Source organism: Peromyscus eremicus, chromosome 8b, assembly GCF_949786415.1.
Source record: "Peromyscus eremicus chromosome 8b, PerEre_H2_v1, whole genome shotgun sequence".
NCBI lineage: Eukaryota > Metazoa > Chordata > Mammalia > Rodentia > Cricetidae > Peromyscus > Peromyscus eremicus.
This window is the reverse complement of record NC_081424.1, coordinates 59,779,867-59,802,396: the sequence shown is the minus strand read 5'-3', so window position 1 is coordinate 59,802,396 and position 22,530 is coordinate 59,779,867. Positions and strand designations below refer to the sequence as shown.

At 50.6% G+C, this 22,530-nt stretch overlaps 1 protein-coding gene across 2 annotated transcripts in view; it reads right to left on the bottom strand.

The window, feature by feature from the left end:
* The window catches only part of Rps6ka2 (ribosomal protein S6 kinase A2), a 182,691-nt gene that overhangs the window by 13,837 nt on the left and 146,324 nt on the right, over positions 1-22,530 (bottom strand). For both annotated transcript variants that reach the window (XM_059272881.1, XM_059272882.1), the window contains exons 11-14: positions 17,511-17,575; positions 11,212-11,314; positions 4,798-4,928; positions 3,821-3,946 (exon numbers count right to left, since the gene is read on the bottom strand). In XM_059272881.1, the coding sequence (XP_059128864.1) occupies positions 3,821-3,946; positions 4,798-4,928; positions 11,212-11,314; positions 17,511-17,575 (425 nt within the window). The remainder of the gene's footprint in view (positions 1-3,820; positions 3,947-4,797; positions 4,929-11,211; positions 11,315-17,510; positions 17,576-22,530) is intronic.

Genomic DNA, 22,530 nt, shown 5'->3' with positions numbered 1-22,530 from the left:
GCAAGTGTGACCTCCACATGGCTGGTGCAGGACGATGGACTTTCTCAGCAGGGGAACCATGTTTGCTGGTGGCTGATGCTGCTATTCAAGAGTGTTAGCCACCACCCAGGCATTTCCTTCACTTCCCATTTCCCCTTTTCTGTGTCCGTGTGTCCTTCCTTGTATTTCTCAAGCTCCCCATCACTGGAGCACCCCCTTTCTAGGTGCTGAAGGCAGCAGAGCAAGCACCTGGGCAAGCAGGATGCACTCCCCAGCCTAGCGCTTCCTCTCACTTGTTGGAAGGATCATAGTATGTTGGAAGCAAGTCAGGTAGAGCGTGTAATTACTTGGAAAAAAAAAAACAAGACATTTTCTCCTGTAAAATTAAACAAATGACAAAGAGAAAGAACTCCAGTGTCTTCCTGGAAGGAAAAAAAATTAAAATTTCCATGCCAATCAGTCCTTCTAAAAATAAGCTCTCCCCAGGCCAAGCATCTGTTTGGTTCCACTTCCTTGCTGGTTGACAAGTTATATACACAGAAGGAAACTGAGTACAGGCATGCAAACGCCGCTGTAGACAGCTGACATGAGGTGGGTCCAAACTCTGGCTCCTATGGGAGCGAGGCCTGTCCCATCCTGGGTGTGGTGGCCACATCCTCTGCTGTAGTTAAAAACAGGGTGACAGGCACACAAAACAGCCATCCAATTTCTGACGGAGAAGCCAAAAACACATGGGGAAAACTGGCTGTCAAGATATGGAAGAATGGGCCTTGATCCTCATCTCTCACTCTGCACACAAATCAGAACCCTCAGTGATGGCGACAGGAGTGAGGCCCCACCACTCCTTACGGGGAGGGCAGTTAGTAGCAATGAGGAGCTGTTGCAGGAGGGGATTCATATTCTTTCATGGTGTGGCCACAGATGTGTTGCTCTGGCTCAGACATGAAATTCAACTCAGTGGCCACAGGCAAAATGGACATGGACGTGGGGTGGGTGTTGGGAAGAGGAGACAGTTCCAGAGGGAAAAGGAAGCATCGGAGAGTGGGAATGACTAAAAACAACTTTTAAAAGCTTCGAGAGAACAGGGCGACACACACTTCAGCACAACTTCAAGGCTCTCTGTTTCGTTTTTATGACATCCATTTCTTTAGTTGTGTACGTGTGTGGGTGTGGGTAGCACAAAGCACATGTGAGGACCACATGACAACTTGCTACAGTAGGTTCTCTCCTTCCACCATGTGGGTCTTGGGAAGGAACTCAGGTCATCAGGCTAGGCAGCAAGGATCTTTATTTTTATCTGATCCAAACTACAGGCATTTAGTAACAGCGGATGTGCTCACAGACCTGCAGAAAGGCCGCCTAGGCTCTGCTCACCAGAGCAGTGTGGACACAGACGTTGATGAACTGTTGGGTCCTCCATCTTTGAAGGAAACCCAGTCACAGTTCAACCCTCAGAGAAGCGGACCGGTTGCTGCCCATCCACAAGTGGCTTGTGTATACTCCCAGGTCATCCGTGGACACTCAACTGTGTCTTGCCAAGAAGCCATGGCTTTCCATGCTCCTGTTCCGTCCGTGCCTTGGTTTGTCCAGGGAGCTTCAAGGCTTGGATAACAAACAGGAGCTCCTGGTTCTTCTTCCACGGTCAGCTAGAGATACAGCACCTTCCTGGGGTGCACGGGTCGGGGAGGGGAGCTGTCACAGACTGCACAGGGTCAATCCTCAACAGGATCTCTCAGGACAGAGTCCTAACTCCCAACAAAGCCGACTACAGATGGAGGCTCTGCATGAAAGTTGGATGTGGGAGTACCAGAGAGGGCATACCACTGGCATTGTCAATGGGGCCGAGTTCCAGGGCACAGAATCCCACTGAACAGTAGCAGGCTGTTTCTCGAAGGGCACTGGGGCTGCCGAGCTGGCCACACAATGGATGTGTTTCTTAGCGCTCTCTGGCAGCACTGTTTGCCTCTAGGAGTGCTGCTGGCCTCCAGATAAACAATCTGAAGAATTTCTGTGAGAAACAACCCACACAGAGAACTCCTAAGAAGCTCACGAAGCCACAAAGCACGGGAAATCCTCTGGGGTGAGGCAGAATGCAGAACTTCTGGAACCCCCAGCCACGCACAATCTAGACCTGTGTCTGTGTCCCAGAGGGGTCAGCTCCAGGACACCGGGTGGTGACCTCGCCATGTCTCTGAGCTCCTGCTTCAACTGATCACCTCATGGACTCCGGGACGTTTAGGCCACTTTGTCCCAAGGCCACAGATTCCTGAGATGTTTGGCTGGTGCCTCTTTTGCTAGGCTGCTGACTGCTTTCCCAGCCTGAGAAACCCGGGGTAGACGGCCTGTGAAGAGGCACACTCTCTTGAGAGTGTGCTTTTGAGAAATGCCCAACGTCGAGAAACAGCAGTGGATGCACAACAGCCCGCACTCAGTGTGCCAAGCACCCTTTTCAGAGCCTGGAAAATCACAGCTGATGGAATCTACTCCTATCATGTCTTACCTCGCTGGCCAGCTCCCCCTCCCCCTAGGCACTCTCTGAAGAGCTGGGACAGTGCCACATGCCCAGCAGAGCGGGTATGCTTCATGTCATGGTGACACAGGCTCAGACTCTGTCCCTCAAGTCTTGACTGTGTGTGTGTGCGCCTGTGTGTGAGCATCTGCGTGCACGTGTGGGAAGGTGGGTGCACACGTGCCACAGCATAGGTGTGGAGGTCGGAGAACAACCTCAGGATTCAGTCCTCTCCCCTCCTCCACCTTTTCTGAAACACGGTCTCTTTCTCGTTGTTCGCCTCTGCCTACACCAGGCTAGCCGGCCCGAGCGCTCCTGGGGATTCTCCCATCTCCCCTAGGAACACTGCAATGCAGATGTGTGCTACATGTCTGTTTTATGTAGGTTGTGCAGACTTGAAGTCAGGTCCACATGCTCTGCAGCAAGAGTTCTACCTACTGAGCCATCTCTCCAGCCCCATGTCTCATGTGCCAAGAGCAGGTGGTGGAGGTTAGACTGCGTCATGGTTGTGGCGGAGGTTAGACCACGTCATGGTTGTGGTGGAGATTAGACCGCCTCATGGTTGTGGCGGAGGTTAGACCGCCTCATGGTTGTGGTGGAGGATAGACCGTCTCACGGTGGTGGAGAGAATGCAGTGTGTAACACACGGTGTGCTTCTGTGTGTGCTGGATGTTGACTTCAGAAGAAGGAAGCTTTAGCTTTTACGAACTAGAAAACCCCTTTGGATTCCCAGGTCCAGTATTTAATCTATAACAGTTACAGAGGTGAAAATTACTACTTAGAGCTTGCCAAACTGGATTACAGGTGTCATTCTACACTGTATGCAGGTCTGGAGTGAAACATCAGCTGTCTCTTTATTCTGCTTCTATTTATTTCTTCGATTATTTTTGACAGCTCTATCTTTTTTCCTTCCTTCCCCTCCCCCTGCTTCTTCCTCTGATAAACGCTACGCCTGTTTGCCCAACTTCTGTCTTCTTAGATACTGTGTGCCCAGGGCTGCTATTCTTGGCTAATACTAAAGAAGATTGGTTCCATGTCGGACATAACTGAAATATTTATGATTTGAAAAGACTTTTTTTCTGGTCCTTTGAGATAGGGTCTTATTACATAGCCCAGGCTCATCTGGAACACTCAGCTCCCCTACCTCAGTTTCCTGAAAGCTTTGGTTGCACTTGTGTTCACCATTTCCAGCTTGGAAAACAATATTTAAATGGGTGACTTCATATCAAAATAAACCGAAGTCCATCACATCAGACCTCAGACACTGTGGATGGAGAGAGCCCACTCAGCATCCGAGCGTCCGCTCAGCTAGGCCAGAGATCCGTGTCTTACCTTCACAGCGTACTCAGCATCGGTGGCTTTGTGTACACACCGCTTGCAGATTGAGTAGGAGCCCACCCCGATGTCCTCCTTGATCTCATAGCCATCAGTGAAGTGGATGTTGTTCCCATGCAACTGCTACAGAGAGGCCAAGGCAGGGCTGGTTAGCAACCTTCCACACAGCTGCACAGACAGCTGTGGCTCCAGACAGACACACAGATCCAGGGCATCCTGGGAACTTGAGAGCTTGAGCAAACTAAGAGTTCCTTGCCCAAGGTCACAGAGCTATGCATAGACGGTGCCAGAGCTCCTGTGGCTCCGACTTTTCAGATGCCCAGATCTAACGTGTCCATTGAGCACTCAGTTTTCTCCCAGAAACCCACGGTAGTGAGACTCGTGGAGCGAAGAAGCAGAAGCACAGGCACATGGCTGCAGTGCTGTCCCCAGAGTGCGTATCCAGATAGGGCACCAACCCCAAATGCTTAAGCCACAAGCCAGTCTGGCCCACGTGGACAGGCCCCACTTGCCCACCCCTGAGAACAAAAACCCCACTAACCACAACCACAAGGAGACACATGCCAGGGAAATCCAATGCCGTCTAATTACATTGAATGAAGACATCAAATGCTCAAGTGAGTTTACTCCTAATCCTTCTGAGTTCTCTGAACTCTAGTTATAACCACATGATGACAGAAGTCTACATAACATCCCCACTGACCTGCCAATGACATGGCACCCACAGCTCACACAGAGACCATAGGGGCCGCTGACACAGGCATCCATGATCCTCAGACCTTTATTTTCCCTTTTAGAAATGAATGTGTAATGGTGCAGATGACCAGGAGGATCACCATAGCAACACTTAGCAACATCTAGGGGCAGGGAGATGTCTACCATTGACCCACCATTGGCACCCAGCACTGAGGTGATAAAAATATAAGGCCAGGCATCAAGGCCCTGAACTGGGCTCCTGGAGTAAGCAGACTTACCTGCACAATTGGGTGAATGGAGGCCTTGGGCATGTCTTGCTGGGAGGGCTCCTGGACCAGGCTGGAGGCCACGAAGCTGAATCCTCTGAACAGGTGATGGGCATTTGCACTTGGGGGGACACCGGGGGAGTCTGTGGATGAGCAATGCATGGTTTACACTTCATGAGAGCCAAATGAGCCAGGGACAACGGTGTGCACATGTATGTACAAGACTGCACATGCAGCCTGTGTGCTGGAGAAGGTATATACGAGTAGAGAGGTAGAAACGCACAAAACTGTTTCAGGTGCTGCCAAGAGTCTGATCTGGCAGACACACATCACAGGAAAGTTTTCAGATAATCATTGGTCACGTTTTTAGGTTACTGACTTTGGAAGTTACTAAATATTCTTCAACACAACCTACCACCCCTCCCTACTACAGATCAAGGAAAAAGCTGCCAGGAGCTCTGGGGTGAGTTGCCAGAAAGCAGGGGGAACACGAGCTCAGCACCTCCTTTCTGGGCTAAGCAGGTGCTGTGTGCCTAAAGACAATCAGAAAAGTCAAACATTTCCCCAGCTCCACATTCACCTACAGCCCCTACCTCTGCCCAAGGCCAAGCCCACAGCCAGCACAGTCCCTTCTACAGCTGCACAGCTCTGTGCCGAGGCTACCCTACTCCAGTCCTCAAGGACACGTGGGCAAAGTCACTGCTGCCCACAGTCCGGCGGGCGAGTGAAAGGGGTGATTTTTCTAAGTTCCACGAAGTCTGTTCCTAAGCATGATTGCTACGATATGGTTCTCCTCTAGGGTCACCATGAAGTGAACAGGAAGGTAAATGACTGGCTGGCGGGGGAAATACGTGACAGACAAGAAGGAGCAGAAGAAGCCACCCTTCGGGCACCATGTCTGGAGATGCTCAGGCTCTCAGATGAGTGGGCACGTTCTTGTTAAATGACACTGAAGCTAAGGAGTCTGTAAAAGTGGGAGCAGCCAGCCACAGCTAGATTTTGACCAAAGGAAAGCAATCTCAGAGCTGAAGGAACTTGACTCGTCTCCGTGGAAGAGGAGGGATGGGCAACGGTCCCCGCACGTTCAAAGTCACGTATCCTCTGAAAAGCCAGCCTGCATCTAGGAATTTAGTTCTCAGAGTTACTTTCAAAAGTACAAGCATAGAAAATGTTGTCTTTGGCATTATTTGTGACAGCAGAAAAAAGAAATCACAGCCAACCTACATGCCACTGTTAAGGACATCACAACCACAATTAGTAACAGTCTGCCCACATCAGAATGCTTTACTGCTTGGTGGTGGTGTGGTGGTGGTGGGGGCGGGGTGTGTGTGTGTGTGTGTGTGTGTGTGTGTGTGTGTGTGTGTGTGTGTGTATGCTATATGTGTTTGTGTGGAGGACAGAGATCAATATCACGTGTCTTCTTTGGTCACTCTCCACCTAATTATTTGGAGAGAGAGTGTCTCATCAAACTTGGACTTTATTTTATTGAACTAGCTAGGCTGCCTGGACACAGAACTCAAGAATCCATGTGTTTCCACCTACTCAATTCTGGAACTGCAGATGTGGTGTCATACTTGGCATTAATTAATTAATTAATTTGTGTGTGTGTGTGTATGAGTGTGTATGAGTGTGTGTGTGAGAGAGAGTGCGTGTGTGAACAGTCACGTGTGGAGGTGAGAGAACAACTTTCAGGAGTCTGCTCTCTCCTCCGCCCTGTCGAGGCTGTGTCTCTTGTTTCCACCATGCTGCATACACACTCCAGGCTACCTGGCTGCCACAGTCTGAATGTGAAATGTCTCCCCTAGGCTCAGGAGTTTGAACCCTCGGTCCTTAGCTGGTCTCTCTGGGGAAACTAAGGAACTTTGGGAGATGCAGTCCTGCTGGAGGAAGTCCATCACCGGGGTGGGGGTGGGGGTGGGGGGGGATGGACTTTGAGGTTTTGTGGCCTGACCCCACCTCCTGTGGTCTCTCAACTCCCAGACTGCTGATGCGGTGGGCTGGGCTCCTCCTTCCAGGCCATGATGGACTGGAACCCTCCGTCACTGTGAGCCAGATAAACCTTCTCTCTTAACTTGCTTGTATCGGGGTGTTTTAGCACAGCGACAGAAAGGTAAATAAGGCACCAGTCAGGAGCCTCTGGGCAGTTCTCGTATCTCTGATTCCCACACGAGTGCTGGGATCACAGATGCCAGCTGCCACACCCAGCTTTTCGTGGGTTTCGGGGATCAAACTCAAGACATCAGCCTCACACAGCAAGGATTCTACCCTCCGCGCCACCCCACTGTGTTGGGCTTTTGTGTGAGTATAAGGAACTGAATCCAAGTTTGTACTTGAGCCATCCCCATCCCTTAGGTGACGGACTGTGACAACCAGACACAGCTGTGGACAAACACCAGTCAAGTGTGGTGGTGTCCTCCTGTCGGCCTGTTGGACCCAGGGAGCCACGAGCTCAAGGCCAGCCTGGGCTACATGACAGGATCCGACTCAAGGAAATAACAGAAATAACAACAACCACAAAAACCCACAAACCGAAATTAAAAAGAAAAAGACAAGAGAGAGAGAGATGTTGCACAAACAGAAAAAGGATGTTGTGAATTGATAAGGAGAACTTGCCCACTGCAGTGAAGATTCAGCTATGTAAACATCTAATACATTGATATAGTAGAAGTACATGAAATATGTAATATACAACGAATTCTGTAATATATCAGGGTATGCAAATAAATAATAGATAAGTGATATACTAACTAATAATATTTAAAATATAACATATAACCTAGTTTTTCTTATATGTGACAATTTAAAAATACATACCACATTAAACATCACATACACGCGCACGCACACACACACGTGAACAGGTGTATGTTTGCACATTCTGGAGTCATTTACCCGAGGAGATGGAGCTTCTGCCTTTCTATTGTGCCCTTTCCTCCCGTCCAGTCCTTTACTTTGACACAGAAACAATGGTGGGTAGGGGTGTGGGGAGGGAGAGGCACCTGCCGAGGAAATGTAGTTTCTGTTCCTTCATATTTTACTTTGGGTACGGGGTGATGAAGGCAGGTGCTCCACAGCCCAGGGGCAAGGCCAGTGAGCCAGGGTGAGGAGAGATGGGGGTGTGGGGTGTGGAGGTGTGGGGGGTGTGGAGACGATATGGGGAGTGTGTGGGTGTGTCTCTGATCCCGGACAGGGCCTGTCTGTACTCAGGTGGAAACACCCCACCCCCACCATGTGCTTTCCTGGGGCAAAGAGGCCAGCCCATCAGATGGGACAGGTAGCTTCCTGGATACAGGTTCATCTGAAGACTCCTGGACAAAAAGGGGACAGACCCAAGATTTGCTGCCTTGCAAGAGGCTCAGCCTCCCACGAGGACAGATACTCACTCATGTACGTGACCCTGAATTAATGTGACCAAGGCTGACTGCTTGGAAATAAACTCCAAATGTGCTAGACTGTGGATGCTTAATTAAAAGGCAAGGCCTGGTAGGCCTGTTTTTAGAACGTGAAGTTATGCACGGCGAGATGCCCAATGGCAGCATGAAGTTTAATGTAGCCGGGCCGCGTCCCTCAACCAGGGCCCCATGGATGGATGGGCTCCTGCTTTGTCAGGAGCTTTGGTTTGCCTTCCTTTTCCCAGCACGGATTCTGGCTTCGAGGTCTGTTCTCTTGCCTTCTCTTAACATTAAGAGACTGGACCAGAGGAAAACAGCCTCACAATGGGAATGTCAGCCTCAGGGACTTAGGCTTAGGGTTGAGAACTTGGGCTGTTCTAGGAATTCACTGATCCTGACAGTGTGGAGGGTATAAACCAGGGTCTGTTTATAGCACACTGAGTGTGTGTGTGTGCCTGTGCATGTGTGTAGGGAACAGGTCACACTAACTTGAAATGGGGCATTTTTAGTAGTGAGAAGATGAAGATCGAGTCAGCAATGTTTTCTAGACAACAAAGATGCCTACATCTCTCTGCATAGAGCGAAGAAGTCAGTGGAAGCACAGGACGGCCAGTCTGCTGGAGTGCAAAGAGGTCTTTATAAGAAGCTCGGGGATGACACTTGATTTTTGGGGCTCGATGGTGAGCAAATGGCGGGTAGCAGGAGTAGAATTTAGAATGCTTTACACTCAGTTAAGATGCCAGTATAGTCCATACAGAAGAGCAAAATTACAAGACAGACTAAAAAAGTAAACTTTCAGAAGCAACGACAAGCTTCTGGCCAGAGGGAAAAATTTTCAAACCTTAGATTGCCACGCTCCCCTGAGCAGCTGACCTGTGATCAGGAAGCATAAGCTGGCTCGTGGCTTCACTTTAATGGAGAGAGAGAGAGTCCACCACAGGAAATACCCTCAGTGTCTCTAGACTGTTTCAGAATCACACTGCCGTGGCATGGCTGCTCTTCAACTTAGTGGGAAAATCAGAGCGACTCCTCTGCGTCTTTATCATTTCCATGACTGCAACCCCCAAAGGCAAACTGCTTGGCAAAGGCTATTAACTTAGTGTCTGAACAAATCACAATACTAAGGGCTGACAGAAGCCAGTCCTAGACACAGGGTTGAATGCCCCATGTCTGATGCGTTTTCCTTGGGCTAATAGTGAGATAAACCATCATGCTCTATGCACAAAAGGCTTACGATGCTTACTTAGGGCCACGCCAACCCACTAGGCTGGAGTTTAAATCCCCGTGGAATACCCAAAGCACACACACTGGGTCATCAGGAGCTGCCCGCCTAACACCTGTTCTCTCAGAAGCACAGCTTAGCTTCTCTTGAGCGTCTTAAACATGGAGCTTCACATGACAGACTCATGACTAATGGTGCCCTTCTCAGTAGGACCTTGCCGTCCCCAGTGTCTGGGGAAGAGTCTGCTCCGGCTCACAGGCCATCTTCATGTTCATTCATCTTCGGGTCAGATGCAGGAGGATTGGTGAGCCGCTCTGGTGGCCTCCGGGCTCTGACCTCCTGACCTCAGCAGCTGACAGGAATGCTCCTCTGTGCACTGGCTCATGCTGTCATGGGACTGACTGCTCGGCGGCATAAGAGACGTGCAGCATGACAACATTCAAGGACCATCCTTCCTTAGTCTCGTTTCTGACTACTGTTTTGGTCTTCCCTAGGGAGGGATGGGACTCAGAGGTCAGCGAGGGCCACCTGTGTGCTGTCTGGGGCTGAATGTCCCGAATCGACGTCCGCACTGCAACTCTTCTTCATGCCGTGTTCCTCAAAGAGGAGCTACCCCGGGCCCAAGTGAAGTTCCGCTGCAGGTCTCACAGCCCTGTCCATAATCACACAGAGGAGGGCCTGCCCATCGATTTCCCTGCCCAACAGGGTGTGGATGAAGGCACTGCTCCAGAGCCTAAACCCAAGGGGAACAGGGTGGGTTCTCTATTCCATTTCTCCCAACTTGAGACTCACGGTTGGGAGACCACGGTTTTGTGGTTGGTTCCCAACAACCATACACCATTTCCTATTTGAAGGTAGTGAGGAAATCCCAAGGAATCTCTGCACAGCCTTCAGCAGCCCCCACACCAGCTGGCTGAACTTGCTCCCTGAGTCGGAAGGGATTCAGCCGCTGCTCTGCATGTCACCACACCGTCACCGCAGTGGCTCCCACTGCCGTGCCCATAGTCAGCTGTGTTTGCAGACGGGATCCTCACGGAAGAAGTCAAGATTAAACGAGGTCAGGGAGTGGGTCCTGCTCCCACAGGACTGCTGTCCTCACAAGAAGAGGATAGAACGTAGCTCTCTCCAGCTTTCCCCACTCACAGAGTAAAGGCCACAAGAGGACATGGGGACGTGGCCAATTATAGGAGAGAAAGGACTTACCAGGAACAGACCCTGCCAGCAACCTGACCTTGAACTCAGCCTCTAGCACTGGGGCACAAACACCTCTTGTGAAGCCGCCCTCCAGTGCTGCCCCATCACGGTGGTCTGAGATGACAAGGCATGTAAAACAGTAAACCAGGGTGCTAATGCTGAAGGGAGCTGACCAGTTATGAAGGGATCTCACACACCATGAAGCTAAGTTTCCGTGCTGGGATCTAGTTGCACGGCATCCATCACACAGGCCCCAGCTTTCACAGAAATAATGCATTTAGTTCATAAGCCCACAGACCTAAAGATAGCCGCTTTCTCCCACAGATCGCTGATGTGAACCGCCTGTTTCTTCTCTGTGTCTTGCCTGTGTGTCCCCGGGAGGACTGTCACGGCCCAGCATCTCACAACAAGAGAGGGGTCCACAGAACCCTGATGGCTACTGAAGTGGATGTCACATGAGGAATAGTGAGAATTGGTTCTGTCCCTGACACCTTCCTGCTAAGCAGAGAAATCAGAAAGACAGAATGGGTCTACAGGTTCCTCTCTAAGGGAGCATCCTTCACACAGGCTCTCTGGAGTCAGATGGGATCAGCCCACCTGGGAAGAACTGGCACATACCTGTGGGTGTCCTTGCAGTAAACTCGGGGTCAAAGTGGAAGGTGTCCTCAGGCCTGCCCACTGCAGGCTTGAAGGGTGGCTTGATTTCCTTGCGGTACAGCTTCTGCAGGGAGAACAAGACAGACGTTGAGAGCAGGCCATGGAGAGCAGAGAGCAGAGGCCACAAGCAGCTCTCACACTTCCAAGACGTATGATGAGGCGCAATGCAGATGGTGTGTGTTATCTATATAACTCTCTATATATAACGCTATATTCCCACTGTGCGTGTTTCATAGAAGACCATATATGTAGCATGGACATTACATGTTAGATGTGAATTACAAAAGGAACAGTTTGAGGTTTAAAGGTTTGAGATCTGCTGAATGCCCTTCAGTTTAGTGGAATAGTTCTCTAACTGTTTTTTGGCTACAGGATTTTTATCTCCAAGCAAAGATTACAGGTTGGCCATACATGCTGAGCACTGGTGGCTGTGGGATCACCACCTTGGAGCCTACTTCAGCTCTCTGGGGACTTTGAAAACTGAGGCCCAGAAAAACCTTTGCTCATATAGCTCTTCCCACTGCCATGGCCACTGTCAAAACACACAGACTGTCCATGGATCCTTCTCAGACCTGCTGCCGAGACCTGCTTTCCAAACCCAAAGTGTGCCTTTCAATCCTCTGTGGAGATGGTACTGGATGAGATAATTTAAAGACCGTGCACACATATTTGGGATCTGGCAAGGTACCTCTGATGGACACTGTGGATGGGTGAAGAGCCAGGGTACCAAGGGCCAGAGATAGGCAAGAAAGGATGTGAAGGAAGAGGCAGACTGCATGGGGAGAGCTGAGATTCTGGGATAATTCATGCCCACCCTGAGGGAGGGGATGGAGGTGGGATCTCATGGTCCAACTCATTATTTTTAATCATCTCATTTGTCCCTCGGTGTCAAGATGACATCAGCTTGGCATTGACAATGAGATAGAGTTCACATTGTACAAATGCTGAGGATGCTGAGCAGGTACATCAGGGCCTGCACACACCTCAGAGGCCTTGTGGAAAGTGAGCAAAGGGCAGAGAGCGCAGATCAAGAATGGCGACTGCCGAGAGAACAGGTCACAGACCCTAACATCTGCTTAATGTACAGTTCTGGCTGTAGGCATTTTGAAATTAATCTGCTCCAATGAGCGAAGGGCACAGATGTGCCATTCCTGAAATGGCGATGTAGACATGCAAGCATAGAATGTGGTAGAATGGGAGGAATGGGGGGTGGGAATGATGTCCAGGGCATTGTGGATGGGCTGTGCCAGTGTCTGTGAGGAAGAGCGTGACCTCTACAAGTCTACCCCACCTAAGACATGCTGCAAAGCTATCTAGATCTGCAAAGTCCCCGAACAGAAGGTACTGTGGCCACAGCCCTCCTGGGCACTTTGGAGGGGTGAGCTCTCCTGGTGCATCCACCACAGGAGGAAGCGGGAGCAAGAGCACATGATGGAAACCCAATTACCAAACACTGGATGCACCACAGGTGCAGTGAACCACTGTCCTCCACCTGCTCCAGCCAGTGCATGGGACAGCCAAGGCCACCAAGCAGCATACTGCTACCCACAGAGTCACCTAAGTACTCTGTGCCTCAGTTTCTCTTCAGGGTCCTTCTCACCTCCCAGAAAAACAGATGATGTGCTGAGCTGGAAATGCAAAAAAGCTCTACAAGCATGAGTCACTCACATTAATAGTTAACAGTAATGGTGGCCACGCCTGCCCAAACCATATGCCGAGGGTCTGGGCTTTGGCTTCGGACAGTGGTCTGGAAACAAGCAATTTGGCAGGAACCTCCACCCTGCCACCCTGGGACTGAATCTGGTGAAGTATTGCTCTCTGCCTGTCCGAGTGCCGTTTCACCCAGGGTCTGCTTGCTAGAAGCCGGTTGGCTGGATGCCAGTGTGTACTGGCTTGCTTAGCCCGTGAGGTCACCTCTATGTTTATTTTGGGTTTGTGCTAATCCTGAGTTCTCAACATTGCTTCAGCCACGGGGGAAAAGTAAACACAGCTCACATTTGCCGGGCTCCACCACCCTCTGCACGAGCTTCCTGCTCTATAATTAACTTGTAATTTTTCACTTAGCTGGGCAAGCGGCACGGGTGTTTGGAGGGCAGACCCCAGAGCTGGTACTGATGTGCTTGGAGCAGAGGGCAATGGGAAAGGTAGGGAAGCCACAGAGACCTGCCACCCTCCACCTGCTTCAGCTAACACTGTGACCCTCACTTCTGGGGTAGATGACACTCTCTGTGCCAACAGGTCACCAAATCCCCAGGGGACAGCTGGTGGATGACAAGTATTTACTTTAAAAAAAAAAAAACAACATAGAAATATATGCTGGTAATTTTGGGGTCACAGAAGGCAACAGAAAGCAGAATAGATAGGCTGATGTTTTCTCAGCTGTATCCCAAGGCACTTGGATAAAGCCCACAGGCAGGAATCTGAGCCTGCAAATGTCTTCTCCTTCATTGGTATGAATGCCCACACTGCCAAGGGGCATGGAAGGGGGGCCCTGGTGAAGAGCCCTTGAGAACATGGGACTTAGTGGTTTTCAGTGGTCTGAGCTACTGACAAGAAGGTACACAGGACAGTGCAGAACTAAGTCTGACAGCCTGGTGCACACATGTCCACAGACTTCCTGAAGCATGATGTGTCTATGTATACGGTGGGGTCAGGTCACTCGTGGCCCTGCTGTGGCCACACAAGGGCGGCACCTGGACCGCGTGTGAGGGAAAGGACAGCGGGGGCAGAGGGATAGGTCAGATCAAACCATCCATGCCAAGGCCTCTGCATTGGCTACCAAGGCCTCTAGAGCCTGAGCGCAGTTCTTTTGAAACTGTTCACACCTCCTTCCTCCCGGCTCCCTCTCCTGGTTACTTCCTACTCCCTGCTTCTGCTTTCTCTGGACTGGATACTCACACACTACCGCTGTGGCTGAACAGCCCACCTCATGGTGCACCAGACATCTCTCCCCTCTAGGACGGGGCTCCTTCCCAGCACCATGCTACCGGCACCTCACCTCTACTGCACCCAGGCAGGCACGCTATAAACACTGCTCATGGCTAGATAAATTAGCACGAAAGCAGGCTTCTGGCTCCTCTACTGTGTAGAGCCATAGATGAAAGAAGGCTGTCATCGCTCCAGGCTCTGTGGGTACTGTCTGGCAAGGACAGGGTGAGAGTAAACATACGTGGTCCTAGTGACCCCGAAGGGCCTCTTTTAGAGCCAAACAAAATAAAACCAAATACCAAAGGAAACCAAAACCAACAATAAAAAGGCCCTTCCCCACATTATTCTAGCCTGAATTAATTTCAAATGATACAGAAATGCCACTCCTTAGTACAGGAATCCAATGTCTATGTTTGCACTGAAGGGACATTGTTCTCCAATAACAGAGGGGCCGAGGCAAGCTCTGAGCCTGGCGTGGCCTCTGGAAGGTGCATATGGCTGCAGAACGGATCCCACAGCCCTATCCTTCTACAGCACACACTAACCCAACCTTGCCCCAGTATGATGGTTAGCTTTAATTGTCAACTTGATACAACCCAGATTAACATCGGAAGAAAAGTCTCAATGAGGGGCTGGTCTACAGTGGGTTGGCCTATGGGCATACCTGTGGAACATTGTCTTAATTAACTTAATTGATGTGGGAAGACTCAGCCCACTGTAGGTAGCATCATTCCCTAGGCAGGGGGTCCTGAACTGTATTAAGAGTTGAGAAACTGAGCTGGTCACAGGCAAGGAGCATGCCTGCTCTCTTTTCCTGCTCTTGACTAGATAAGGTACAATGTAACCAACTGTCTCAAGTTCCTGCTGCCTTGACTTCCAACCAATAATGAGCTGTAACACAGAACTATGAGGGGAAATAAACCCCTGACTTCTCTACGTTGTTTTCTGTCCAATTATTTCACCATAACAACCGAAATAGAACAAGAACTCTGGGTTCCAGACCCATTTGCAACTCAAATCCTAGAAACCTCAATCAATACTCACACACCCCTGTGGCCATTGCCTGTTCTAGGATGCCTTTAGATTGTCATTCATGGAAGTTCCTCCTCAGCCAGGTCCTCTGAGGGGGTGCTACCTGCATGCCACCACCTGTGGGCATGACTCAGGATTTCCCTTTCTTTCCAGGACTCAAGTTATCTCCACCCCAACTCCCTGCCCACCCTCCCAGACTCAGCAACTCCCTCTCCATTTCCTGGCAGGGTCTTTGGAATGATGGCAGTATACACCACAGAGAAAAGGAGTGTGGGGCGGTGTGTGTGTGTGTGTGTGTGTGTGTGTGTGTGTGTGTGTGTGTGTGCGCGCGCGTGTGTGTGTGTGTGCTCGTGTATGTGTGTGTGTGTGTGTGTGTGTGTGAGTGGGTGGGTGTGTGTTTGTACTCCTTCACAGGCCCCACCCTGGCCTGAGAGAGACTTCTGGAATCTCATCCCTGACCTCCTGCTGCTCCTCACTTATCAATGGCTCTAGTTCACCCCCTCCCCCTCTCACCTATCTACACCACCTCACTCTCTCAAAGACATCTCTCTGGTGGTCTCCTGGCCTGTTTAGAGACCTGGGTCAAGTCTTCTAAGTCAGCAGTCGTGACTTCCCTTGGCTCACATTTGACCAAGGAGACAGAAAGAGTCACTCATCCCACACCAGGGACGCCATGTGGCAGATTCAAAGCTAATGGGGCTGCAGAGAGCAAGGTCGGGGTCAGAACATGGCAGGTTTCCTTCGGTGACCCTGAAGACTGTGAGGAGGAGATAACCCAAGGGGCTTGGGAAAGACTGGTCCAGGAAGATGGCCAGCGGAGAGCATGGGCTGGGTGGGGTTAGGGCATGATTCCTCCTCCACATCCCCAATTTCCTCTACTCTCTTCCCAGCCTCCTTCTATGCAGCAAACCCTGTCCCACAGCACTGAATCATTTGTTCATAGCTTCTCTGTCCCAGTGAGGTCACTGGATCCCCAAGGCAAGGCTCTACCACACCATGGTCATCCCCAGCCTGGGAAGTTCCCGAAACGTAGAGCCTCAGTGTGCATGCTTGAACCAAACAGGGGAACAATACACTGGCAGAGAATAACCAGGATGTGTCCCCTACCAGGGACGGGAGTGCCACCCCAGAGACCTGGCTTTCATGCCCCATATGCTATGCTGTGCTAATCATTCCTCAGGGTAACATGAAGACTGATGTCAACAACAAATCTGTCGGCAGACCAGTCTCCACAGACAGGTGTCTCCTCAGCTCTCAGACTGAGCCAGGATGGGAGCAGTGGAGCCTGGTGATGGACTGAGCCAGGATGTGTGGCTTTGCTTCTGCAAGGTCCTGCCCTCTTTGGCTTTGGGGAGTGGACAGTCTGATTTTCTGGGCTCTCTGAGCACCTGCTGGGAGATCCAGGTACCCTGTCCTCTTTGGCTTTGGGGAGTGGACAGTCTGATTTTCTGGGCTCTCTGAGCACCTGCTGGGAGATCCAGGCACCTGACAATCACCTGCTTCCCTTTGACCTCACCTGGGAGAAGAAGCCTCACTTAACAAGTTCTGTAATCAGAACTGTAAACCCAGGGCTCAGAGATACCCAACGTGCCCAGTTCGGATGGGACTCAGGTAACAAGGGACCAGAGCTTCTGTGCAGACTGTTCAATCCCTGTGGTACTTGTGTGTTCCCTGAGGTCAGACAAGGGAGGACATAAAGGGAGGGGTGCCAAGCAGAAAGTAAATTTTACACATAACGCACATCATTTTCTTCTTCTTTTCTTTTCTTTTTTTCAATGCTAGGGGACAGAGCCCAGGGCCTCGTGTATGCTGGACAAGTGCTCTGCCACTGAGTTACACCCAGCCTGATGTTTCAATGTCCTGCTAAAAAATCCTTTGGGATTAACGTCAGCTCTGGGAATGAAAGTCTCATGTGAGAGGGTTTGTATGGCACAGTGTGGGTATCAGAAGGCATGCCATGGGGGAGAGGAGAGCCCAGAATGCTGTCAGAGGCAAGTCACCCCTGCAAGCCTGTCTGGTCTTGGCATGCCTTCTGCCTCAGCAGACGCCAGCGTTAGCATGGCTGGGGCAGGTGCGAGAGGATGGATGCCGTGGACCCCGTGGGCAGGGTGCTAGTGAGGATTTAGGACTGTGTGTACCAGTTCGCATCTCTCTGGGGAGACAGCCCAAGCATGCTCGTTCACAGGTGGACAGTCTGTGTTTGTCTCAGAGAGGCCATGGGCACCAAGCAGCTGCGGTATCCCCTCCGCCCTCTCCTCCCCGTGTGGCGTGTGTGGTGGAGACCTCTGCATGTGACTTACATTCCAATCAATGGTGACAAAGAAAGGATGACGCTTGATCTCCTCCACTCCGTCAATGCCAGCACCTGTCACAACACAGCAGAGAAGACATGTCAGCGCAAGTCCCAGCCACGTGTGATCTCTGACTGCTACCAGCGCAGCTGTGTGATGGACAAGAGAGCACGCAGCAGGGCAAGTCCTGTGAGAAGAAATCTCACCCTTGCCCATGGCCTCGGAACCCAGGGAGCCCCCATGCGACTCCTAGGCTGTGACATGGCGGCACGGAAGCGGTAAAGGAAAGGTAGGTGTCGGGGTCTAGACTTCCTGCTCCAGGTATAGGGATGCCAGGATGCCCAGCTGGCTGCCACACTAACAGACCATGTTTGCAACACCCAGAACACAGCATCAAGCCAGGTTCCAGGACTGGACGAAGGACAACAGGGCCAGAGGGAGCCGTGTGGCGCACCTGGCCAGGCTGCCATAGCTCTCACCAGGGGAGGGAAGGATCTCAAGAGAGGAAAAGGAGACTGGGTAGGACATGGAGTCTGACCTGGGTACCCTCCACCACGCCTGGCCCTTGCATAATGGTCCTTGTCACTTGGAGACAGTTCGTGGTTCTCTGATTTGCTTGTCCGTTTTATCTGCCTGACCTCGCCCCTTACTTTGCTTATATTAAAATCCTCAGTTGTGGACTGCACAGGAGCAGGGGTTGGCAGGAGACAGGGGGGTGTCTGTGACTGTGAGATCATGCTGTATGCCACTCAACTCCAGAGCTAGCCTGAAGTGAACGGTGAGTTCCAGAGGCACAGCAGGAGTGTGTTAATCAACTGGTCAACACCCACTTCCACCTAGTGTGAACCTGAGCGGAGAGTGTGGGGAAGGGGGCGAGGGAACTTGCTGGGCCTCCATTCAGTTCTTTAAACGTATGCTGCTCTAAATAGGGTCCATTAATTAAAAGCAAAGCTCTGGGGCCCAGGAGGTCCTGTTTTCCCTGGGATTGCAAGGCAGACAAGGAGCCCAGGCTCCGTGACCGTGACGGACAGAGCTAGCCTCAGCCAGCTAGAAACCAAAGTTTTCTAAAAAAAAAAAGTCTTGTCAGTTCCTGTCCCAGGGGTAGGAAATGACTGTGTTTCTCTCCCTGCCCCCCTGCCATGCTGCACCCCAACCTCCTCCTAACTCTAAGGCCTAATGGCTCTAATCAAAATCAGACATTTCTCTTGAGTCCACCCCCACTCGGCTGCTGGAGCCCTAGAGGGGGTTTCTTCCTGAGACATCCCGGAGCAGGGCACCATGATTGGCAGCACAAGGCCACCTTGAGACGCTGTGGTGACCTGTCCTATCTTGATGAGCCATCTGTGAAGTCAGGAACTGACCCCTCCTTTAGAAGGCTGGAGTCTCTGGGGGTACAGCCATATGTATCCCATGGCTCATGCTCTGACCCTCTGGTCCTCTGATCTGGTCACAGCAGTGACATGAAACACCTCCCACCTCTCAGGTAGCTTGGTCAACCTGTGCTGAAAAGACCAACCACACTAGGTTCTATCCACACACCAGTCTCGGTCTGTGTCATCTGGTTGCTGTCACAGTTTGATAGGGAAACACACACATCAGAGAAGCAGGGGAAGGTCTCGGGCTCAGGCATCCCATGTCCACTCCACGGTATGTCAGGTGCTCTTTTGGGGTGTGCACTGCCCACATCCCTCTTCTGTGTCCCCTACTCAGTGGCCACTTCAAGATGAGCCACTCAGCCTGTTAGAGACTGTGTAACCTGCTCCAAGCCACACCTGCTCAACTGTAGGAGGGAGATCTTCCAAACTCAGCTAGGATATCTTTTCCCAGGACTCCTCTCTATTCCCAGACCTGACCTACATCTTTCATTTCAGAACTCCATGATGAGGCTCCTTTGGATCTCTTGCTGTACCCCAAACCACAGCCCAGGGTGTTGAGATCCTGGTGTTCTTTCCTTAGGGGGTTACTCTGATGCTACAGAAGTAACTTCTAGTGCCAATGGCCTGACTTCCAAAGCTGTCCTCCTGGGCCACTGTCCCTGCACTCCTTTGACGAGGGCTAGAACTCCAGATGAAGAGTCATCTGGTCCTGGTGATCAAAGAACCAAGTGCCCCAAACTCACACCTCCTCTGGGTCCCAATGATGAGTGTCACCCACACTCCCAAGCCTCAGCTTTCCCATGCCTCCCAGTGAGGCATGCCTTGCCTTTGTTTGAAGACCCTCTGCATCCACATGGCTGACATACAGTATGGTCTACAAGAACAATAAGGGAGACACTAGAGAAGCCGGTGTTGTGTGCTTATGGGTCTCCTCTATTGCCCTCCCCCGACCTGATTTTCTTCTGCTACGATTAGAATCTGGCGCCAAATTTGGGATTTGCAGTCTCAGCAAAAAAGAGTTGATGCTTTGATTGTTGCTCAAAAGCCCCGCATTGGCGCGAGGTTTCTGCAGCCAGGTCTGTGAGGCTGTGGCGACCTTTAGAGAACAAACTTGGTCATTGTTCTCCATGCTCGCCTTATCCTCTCCTGAAATATTTTAAAACAGATTGCTGTGGGTTTGGCTCTGCTTTTATCTAGACTGAACACATTTGACAAATCGCAGGGAGCACAGTTCCGGCGGGGAGGATGGGAATGTGTTTGTGCTGATGTGGGAGCCAGAGCTGCTACGTTACAGGCTCTTAACCAAACACCACTCAAGCCTCCCCTGTTCCAGGAGGATGCCTGCAAATCGTCTCCTGTCACAGGCACTGACAGGATCCTGGAGTCAGACAGAGACAATGGAGGACTGTGGGGCCATGTGTCTCTCTTGCCTGTTCTCTCTCTCTGTCTCTCTCTGTCTCTGTCTCTGTCTGTCTGTCTCTCTCTGTCTCTGTCTCTCTCTGTCTGTCTGTCTCTGTGTCTCTCTCTGTCTCTGTCTCAGTCTGTCTGTCTGTCTGTCTCTCTGTCTCTGTCTCTCTCTGAGCTCCATTATTCTGCAGTAGTTTCTCAGTGCCAGGCAGACACAGAGGACTGTGGCATTCAGACTTCACCTCTGCTGACCACACTTCGTTATACATGTTCTAATTACTGTGGGCACTTTTCACACGGAGACATCTTGAAGCATGCTTCTCTGGATCAAAATATTTCTACACTCAATTAAAGGCACAAGGCATAGAATCAAGATCCCTTGTGATCCCAGAAAAGGATTCCTTCTATTAACCATGTTTAGCCAGGTTTTCTTCACACTTGAATACCCTCCCTTAATATACCCAAGTCACTGTGGACTTCCAAATCCAGCAGAATATTCCCAAGAGGATCTGCTGAAACAATTTTTACTGGTTTTATTTTTATTTTTGAAAATAGCTAATCCCTAGAGCCTCTGCCATGTTTACGTTTGCTGTCCTTTTTGTGGTAGTATTTTATTTGTACTGAAATGTGATATTTTATTCATATGTAAATAAATAAAGTTTGCCTGGAGATCAGGGGTCATAGCGAGCCATAAACTGAAGTCAGGCGGTGATAGCCCACACCCTTAATCCGATCACATGGCAGGCAGAGTCTCCGTGTGTTCAAGGACACAGCCAAGTGTGGTGACACACGCCTTTAATCCCAGTACCAACCATAGAGACCTGGAGGTCTGTATAAACAGGCAGTGATAAGCAAGTGACGTGGCTGGGCTTAGAGCCAATGAGAAGGCAGAACAGGAAGGCAATAAAGGCTCAGGTTAGACAGGAAGAGGCTCTCTTGGGAAGCTACAGTGAGGTGGTGAGTTAAGGTTGGTTGGCGGCTATTGCTCTGATCTCTACAGCTTGCACCTCTGTATTTGGCTCTGTGTTTATTATTTAATAAGACTGTTTAGAAATTCGTCTGCACAGAGTCCATCTGGGATCCTCTTGATACCATTCAGAATTCACCCTGCTGGTGGGATGCCTTCCTCACCTCCCCTGAGCGGCAAACCATCTGTATCTAAGCTGTAACCATCCAGACAGCCTTTCAGAATTGACAGGAAGAGGAGCTCTGCTTTCTATTTCTTAATCACTTATGTGCTATTTGCACATTTCCTTAAAGTGTTTTCTGTCCATCTAAATCTCCCCCGTTTGATGTTAACAACCTTTGCCTGACAATTGTGTGTAGTGCAGAATTGCTGGGCAGTGTGTGTGTGTGTGTGTGTGTGTGTGTGTGTGTGTGTGTGTGTGCATGTGTGTGCACGTGTGTATCCTATCATTAGATAGCCCAGGTCTACTTAAGTTCTTGAGGGACACCCAGGGCCCCATTGTTTGTGTGGCTTGAGGAAGCCATCAGAGGTCAGCATGTGATACCTGAAGACACAACAGAGGTTGGTACCACAGCTTGCGGAAACTGGGATGAAGGCTTGACAGATGAACAATGTCTGCATCTGTCCAGATAACCTCTGGACAGGAAACTGAGCAGAGACGCAGAACCCCCTGGGTGAACATGAGCAGGGCTCAGCGGCTGCTCTAGACCATGTTCATCACATCAGTGTGATGATGAGCGTTTACTTGCCAAGCTGTTTGTGTTCATCACACATCTAACTCTTGCTGACCTCATTCCATCTGAGAACTCCTGGGAGTCTCTAGGAGAGGCTGTAGCCACTCATTAGGGGTGAATGCAAAGCCACTACTTTGGAAAGGCCAGAAAGCAGGTTAATATAATTGATGCTCCTTGTCACTCATCTGGTTCTGCAGGAAAAGCCAGAGCAGAAAAAAAGGGTTTGGAAACTAATCACTGCAGCTGCTGAGGTCAGGGGCAGCAAGACGTAGCCAGAACTCTGCAGAAACGGACACTGGACAAGCTTCCATCAGGAGAGGTACTTAAGTCCAAGGACTGTGAACACACCCAGCAGACCACGCAGCCACAGATCTGAGCTCCAGGCTGACCTCTTTCTCCAGAGGGTTCTGATTCTGCTAAGTCCACACAGAATTCCACAGAGTGAGTCCCCTGTCTCCTCACCAGCATCAGGGGTAAGGGGCTAGCCTGAGCCTCTGAACCACTTTCGTAAGGGGGCTAGCCTGAGCCTCTGACCCACTTTCTCA